The sequence below is a fragment of the Morus notabilis genome, unplaced genomic scaffold (genome assembly GCF_000414095.1).
Source record: "Morus notabilis unplaced genomic scaffold, ASM41409v2 Scaffold9, whole genome shotgun sequence".
Taxonomy (NCBI): Eukaryota; Viridiplantae; Streptophyta; class Magnoliopsida; order Rosales; family Moraceae; genus Morus; species Morus notabilis.
Genome location: NW_010356504.1, coordinates 90,940 through 98,707, shown reverse-complemented (window position 1 = coordinate 98,707; position 7,768 = coordinate 90,940). Strand labels below are relative to the sequence as shown.

The 7,768-nt window shown below is 34.3% G+C and overlaps 1 protein-coding gene across 1 annotated transcript; it reads left to right on the top strand.

Annotated features, from left to right (window-relative positions):
- The first annotated feature begins 2,880 nt into the window (after positions 1 to 2,880).
- On the top strand, positions 2,881 to 7,142 carry LOC21391022 (probable WRKY transcription factor 72). Its single transcript, XM_010088263.2, has 5 exons — positions 2,881 to 3,131; positions 3,730 to 3,816; positions 4,876 to 5,463; positions 5,686 to 5,799; positions 6,001 to 7,142. The coding sequence occupies exons 1-5, from the start codon at positions 3,009 to 3,011 to the stop codon at positions 7,024 to 7,026; spliced, it is 1,938 nt and encodes a 645-aa protein (XP_010086565.1). The 5' UTR covers positions 2,881 to 3,008; the 3' UTR covers positions 7,027 to 7,142.
- Positions 7,143 to 7,768: the final 626 nt, after the last annotated feature.

Here is a 7,768-nt window from a genome sequence, read left to right as displayed (position 1 = left end):
CAGAATCAGACATGGAGGCTAGCATCCACGACACGATCAGTTGATCTTGATGTTCCCACTCTAGATACGCCGTATTGATCACACGAAGAAGTTCATCTTCTGGAGAAAGAAACTTTGGAGGCAATCTTATTGAGTTAAAAAGAAAGTCTTGAAGGTGATAACCGCGGGCAGTGGCAAGAACTTGTCGGCGCCAGACCAAAAAATTATTGTTGTCTAACTTCGAAGAAATTGAGTGTGAGAAGGTTACCAGAGTAAATCGTAAGGAAGAAAGATTCTTTTGTACGGCTGTGGAGGTTTCTTCCATGGCGATTGCTAAAAAGAACACATGTACTAGGTTAATCGATGAAAAGAAACACTCGATCTGATAGAAGATCTCTGGATCTAACACAAGAAAGCCGAATCTGACAAAAGAACGCCGGATCTGACAAAGGAACGCCGGATCTGACCAAAAGAACGTATGAGGAATGAGCACCTTTACTCGGTTAATCAACTAAGAAAGAAACGCCGGATCTGACAAAGGAACACCGGATCTGACAAAAGAACGCTTGAGAAACAGATTCCGTCACCAGAGAGAGATTCGCCGGAGAGGATTCCATCACCGACAAAGCAGCTCTGATACCATATAAAGAAAACTGTCGTAGTGTATTTGGAAAGAATATTGTATATTGAATGAATTATCTAAGGCCTCGTTCGTTTCGATCATTCGAGTTTAGAATTTGAGTTTAGATGTGATTGTATGTGAGAGCTTTTTACTGTAGCAAAAAAGTTAGATGTGATTGTTTGTGAGAGCTTTTTACTGTAGTAAAACTCGAATTCTAAACTCGAATCAGCGAAACGAACGAGGCCTAAATCATTAAATCAGCAAGCTACATTATCTTCCTATTTATACATAAGTTACATAAAGCTACTGAAAACTTGTGGAGTACGTTTTTACTACAGAAGCTTATACTAGAAACTTTGCAAAGCTTGCTTAGTAAGCTAAGGTTTCTTAACAATACCAAATCTGTGGTTGAGAAGTTAAAATATACCATTATCCAATATTTAATTATATTTCCTCGGCCGTCACCAATTCATGAATATACATAAATGCTAATTAATTATCAGATCAAAAATAAAAGTTTTATATGTTACACTCTTTTTTTTTTCACTCTTTCACTATAAGAAGTTAACTTTGTTGAATAAGATTAATTATGTGGTCTCCTTTCGGTGGATTCAGATCCTTTGTCTAATTTTTAGTGTCTTAATTAGTGTCTAACCAATCATATAATGTCATATCATCTCATGATAAGCACAAAAAGTTAGTTAAAAAGTTGTTTAAATTTTTTACATGACGTGATATGATATGATTGGTTAGACACCAATTATAACATCAAAATGGAATAGAAGATCTGAGTACCCTTTGGTGTTATGTAGTAATATGTGGAATTAATTTGTTAACTCGTGTTCTCACTAGCAATCCTGGAACATGATTTTTTCAGAAAACATGGGAGTCCAAGAAGAGATATATGTCTTCGGGGATTAAGGGAAGGAAAAATTTCTGACTTTGTAGATTGCTAATTTTGACTTTTATTTTTTCGTAATTATATGGTGTATCCAGTCATAGACGCAAAAATAAGATAGAACTCAAGTCTATATAGTTTATTTCTTTGACATTTTGCATGGACTTTGACTCCATCTAAACAAGAATTTCAATATCTTGAACATCTATAGGAGTCAGTACAATTTTTCTAATTGTCGGAACGGAAATTTGATTATTTAAAGAGTACTATTAAACGTTCTCACGCCACTATATTACATGTAACATACTTATTCCTTGTATTATCAAGTTTTACTTTAATAACATGGCTATGTTTATCCATTTAATCAATATCCGACTCAGAAAATATTTAAAAATGAGGTAAAATAGTTATAAAGTCATAATCTATTGTCTAATTATATTATCTAACAAGATTGCAAAGCAGCCAAAGCTAGTAAGTTTTTGGTTTTATACACTAAACACTCTATATCTATATATTTGATATATCAAGTTGGAAAAAAAAAAAAAAAAAAAACTCATGCTTTATATATCAGGATTAAATTATTGAGATAACCCCTCCCCGCATTGTCCTGATTACTTTCGGTTAATGAAATATGCATAAATTAGTCAGACTTTGAAATTACTTTAATTTAATTAGGTAAAGGATCAAGTGCATGGATCCAAAAAAAAAGAGAAAGAGAGAGATTGAGGCCTCATTCATTTCACCGATTCGAGTTTTTATTTTTAGGTTCTTACAGTTAAAAACACTCAGAAAATATTACATCTAACTTTTCATATTATAATTAAAAACTCTTAAAAATGTCACATCTCAGTTCGAATTGAAAACTCAAATTTACAAAGTGAACAATGCCTGAAAAACCACGCTTTAAGCCAAAGGTTGACCTAAATCTTCTTATAAAGACAAAGGAAAAAAATAATAAAAACAAAAACCTTCCCTACCATGTGACTTTTGTAATGTAGGAAACTTCAACGACGGTAGCAACTAGTATAATGTGGGGACCGAGTTTTGCGGCAAAATTCTTAATTCTTAACCCCCTTTTTTTTGCCCTTTTCTGACACACACACACACACACACACATATATGTGTGTGTGTGTGTGAATCTAAAACGTTGAAGTTGAATTCTTCTTCTTCTTACTTTATTTTTTAATGACAAAAATACTATTACATATTGCCTTGCGTTTTCTCAGACTAAATTGTAATAACAATATTAGACAGTTGGAAAAAAAAAAAAAAAACCCAATATATTAGGCCGTTGAAGTATTATTTTAATGTATGTCTAGAAAGTGGCTGGTTAATCTATCCATTGATGGGAAGGCTGTGAGTTTTTTCGTTGTTTTGAATAGTGATTGGTCAAATACTTCATGCTATCTATATAAGAAAGGAGGAAGCCAAAAGGAAAAAAGCTGAACTCAAAGAAGGAAATTAGGGAAAAAAAAGTGGAGAAAATTAGTTATTAAGGCTCTGTATTATATGGAGGGCATTTCAGGATCAAGATCTGGTCATGGAGGTCTTGTTGTCAAGGGAGAGATTAAATGGGTTGAATCTAATGGCGATGAAGAAGAAGATTGCAATGAAGGCAACTTTGCTCACAAGGTATATGTATTATATATATATATATATATACATACATATATATACAAACACATGTATACTTGAAACATGTTCTCAAATTGATCATATCTTTTTCATGTTAATTTCTAGAGTTCCTAGTTTTGGATGTTTTATAGAAGTAAGCAAAACTAAATTCAGTCGGTTTTCCTATATACATGTATGTATGTATGTATGTATGTATGTATGTATGTTTGTTTGTTTGCTTCAAATTAACATAAAGATCCACATAGAAGAAGCAACAATATGTAACAATTTCAAGTCGATTTTTAATTGGAACTGGAAAAACTATTTCTGAGAATATTTCAGAGAGCTTTCCGGATAAGCATCATAAAATATTATTGAAGAATTAAATTAAGTTTTAGTTTCTTAATGTTGAGGTAGATCTTGTGGTTGATTCCTCATATGGAAAAATTTACAGTTAAATATAATTGAATATCTATTTTCTTCTTTCACGCTCTCGAGGAAATATATACATATATACGCACATATACTACACACATGTATAACTATATATATATATATATATATATATATATGTCTATCGATGTCTTTCTTATGTTGGTCCAATGGTATACGGCAGATAAGAAAATCAAGAAACGAATACGACGAGAATGAGGACATAAAACGATCTTCATCTTCACAAAAATATCTTGGTGGCAGCAAAGAGGTATAAATTTCTCGAATCAGAGAAGAAAACATCATATGTATTATATATATGTACATATAAATACATCCATACACACACACGCGCGCGCGCACACGCATATATATATAGATAATAGATCACACACCATTTTTTGTACTCAAAAATAAATATTTTGAAGATCATCGTTGTCTTACATTACAAATTATATACATCGTAACATTTAAATCAATCATGTTTACTCGCATCTCAAAACAAAATGTTTTAGCTGATCCAATCTTTATTATTAGTTAACAATCGAACAGACATGATATAATTTCATAATTATAAATTTCGTTCATACCCATGGTTTTAACAAATGATAAATGGAAGTATATTCACTCACCTTTCTCCATCTTTGACTTTCAAAAGTACACATGCTTCGTCTGCTTTTGTACAAGATACGAATAATCCAAACATTACAAACACGTGCTAATGTGAACCTCTGAATGGAAAAACGAGAAATTACACACATCTCGTACAAATCTTGTAGGTCCTGTGTTTTTACTTCTAGAGACATAATCCATCAATCAACACTACGTACAAAAAAAGAAAAAAAAAACATTAATGGTGATGATATTTATGTGCTGATTATAAAGGAGGAATTATTAATGGTGGATCATGACTTTTAATCAAGAGTACTACTGTACTAGTAGTACTCATAATTTCTTGCACGCCGTTGTGAAATATTGTTGATCAGTAGGCCTAGGACGTGGACTTTGATTGTTAAATCTGTGTTATAATTTCATTGCATGCTTTTCACTTTCTTATATAATTTTTTTTTTGGACATCTATTTATATGTGTTCATTTTCTACTTGACATCCACTTGATGATTTTTTCCTTTTTGACAATCACATCTACCCACTTGGTGATCTTAATTAGGAAAAGTTCACAAAGTAGGAGAGATGTTATTAGGAAAAACTATAGCTTAGCTAGCTTGTTCATGCATGTTTTGTACATGTCAACGTCTAATTCGCTTGCATATAAATGTCAATGGGTTTTTCTGACTATTAATTTCTTCCTTACCTTGTGGATATATATAGGAAAATGATCAGCTTGAATCAACCAGAGCTGAAATTGGTGAAGTTAGAGAAGAAAATCAAAGGCTGAAAATGTACTTGGGTCGAATAATGAAGGACTACGAAACCCTTCAAATGCAATTTAACAACATTGTTCAACAAGAAGCTGCAAAGAAATCCATTGAGAATTCAGAAAACAATCACGATGAAGCAGTCGAAGAAACCAAGCTCGTCTCCCTTACGCTCGGAAGCTTTTCTTCTAATCCCAAAATCAATAAGGAAGTAAAAAATAAAATTCCAAGTAACAATGTTATTGATGTTGAGAAAGATCAAAATGAGAAGCAAGTACTTAAAGAAGGCTTGTCTTTGGGATTGAGTAATTACAAGGACATTAATGAAGCGTCAAGATCGGGAGCAACGGATCAAGGAGGACCGGCAGTGTCAAACCCTAGCGCCGTGAGCAGCTTTGAAGAGCCAAAGGAAGAAGCCGGGGAGACATGGCCGCCTAGCAAAGTTTTAAAGGAAAAGAGAAGTGCTGAAGATGAAGTTTCACAACAAAACCAAGTTAAGAAAGCTAGGGTTTGTGTGAGAGCTCGATGTGATACCCCAACGGTTAGTGTCTATATATATGTTATGCATACATTAAGGCACTTATTCCTATGTTTCATTTATGGTACTACGTATATGTGTTTATATTTATATATGTATATATCATGTTAGTTTTCTAATTTATTCAATTAGTAGCATTCAACATATCCGCTATATATATGATCATTATTTATGTCTGTATTGAACCTTTTTTTTTTTTTTTTTGGCTTTTTGATATTTATACAGATGAATGATGGATGCCAATGGAGGAAATACGGTCAAAAGATTGCAAAAGGAAACCCGTGCCCTCGGGCATATTATCGTTGCACTGTTGCACCGTCATGTCCAGTAAGAAAACAGGTAATTTGAAGTTAATTAATAATTAATTTGTACGTCTAACTTCTCACATACTCCTTCACACATTAGAAGGTAGGAAACTTGCCGTATGACGTTTATAAAATACCTTATGATCCATAATAAGGTGCCGAAAAGATTTCTTATTAATAATTAAAATTCATAGCAAAATCTTAAACTTATTCTTTCTTATGTAATTGCTTTTAGGTACAAAGATATGCCGATGACATATCCATCCTAATCACCACCTACGAAGGGACTCACAACCACCCGCTTCCCCTCTCCGCCACGGCGATGGCTTCCACCACTTCCGCAGCCGCCTCAATGCTTCTCTCCGGCTCATCAACCTCCTCCGGCACCCGTCCCCCATCCACCGAGCTCCACGGATTTAGCACCTTCGATAGCTCGAAATGGAACTTCAACAAATTCATCTCATCACCATATTCACCTTACTCATCCTTCTCATCTTCTCACCCAACAATCACTCTTGATCTCACTACAACCCCGTCATCCTCCTCTCTCAACAAATTCTCTTCTTCATCTTCAATATCACCAATCAACTATCCTCATCATACCACCTGGTACCCTTCCACAAGTCTCAGCTTTGGCTCTTCAGATTCCAACACAAACACGTCTTGGAACCACAATAACAACAATGGCTTCCTCAGCTATGGAAGTAGTACTACTCAGGCCTACAACTTGAAAAGCCAAATAGGAGCTCTAGCTAGCCTTGGAAGACAAACGACGTCGTTGCATGCCAATAACAACAACAACAACAACGTCAATTATTATAGTCATAACTCCATGCAAAAAGGTAACCCTAGCACCAATCAAGTACAGTCTATGGTACTCCCGGACACCATTGCTGCCGCCACCAAAGCCATCACCGCGGACCCCACTTTCCAGTCCGCTTTGGTTGCCGCATTTACCTCTGTCATCGGCGGAGGACAAGGAAGTAATAATGTTGTTCAGGGTGGTGGAGATCATAATAGTAATATTTACAATAACGTGGTTCAAAAGCTGAAGTGGGGTGGTGAACATACTCATCATCATGATCATAATAGTACGGGGATCGGCGGATGCTCGTCGACGTTTCTAAACAAAGAGGGGTTGGTGGGGAATTCGCAGCCTGCAGGGAACTTGATGTTCTCATCGCCTAATTCGTTGTCGTTTTCGGCCTCCAAAAGTGCATCGGCGTCTCCTGGTGATACTACTAGAGAGCAGACCAGTTGATGGGTTTTGATGATCCGTGCATGGCAAGCTTGTTTAATTTGGAAAAAGAAGCTTTTGTGAACTTTGTAAAATGTTGGTTGTTTCTTGATTCTTATTTTGCCTATATGTATAATATTATTGAAGAAAATTAATTGTCCATACATTTACTAGCTATAGATTGAATACAAATACTTAACACTCTTTCCGATCATATTAATTTCTTTATAACTCTTTCTTAACTATATTCCTTAAATAAATGAGGATACATATGTATATACACACACATATATGTTTTGAAACAGTTGTGGATTGAGAAAATAGTTTTATCAACACAAGCTGGCAGCACTTATATATCAGTTTATGTCTTTGCTGGAGATAAAGGCGTGTTTCTTTATCCAGTACCGATCAGATCATTTTCAGTTATAACTTTAGCTAGCAAGCATTTTTTTGTAGGGCTGGTAATCTGGGTAGCAACACGATGATACGACTCAAAACACGTACGAAGTTAGTGGGTTTAAGTTTACTATAAATGAGTTTTGGTCATAATCGGGTTGACACGATTAATAAATAGATTGAGTTTGGGTTGACTTCCTAATACGAATTGACACGATTAACTATATGTGTCATCTGCAATGTACTTATATGTAATATAACATGAAAGTTTATATAATATATTAAATATAAATAATGTGAATTTTAATATTTGTAGGTAAAATTCATTTATTTTTCTTAAAGGAAAAAATAAATTGACCAATAAACATGT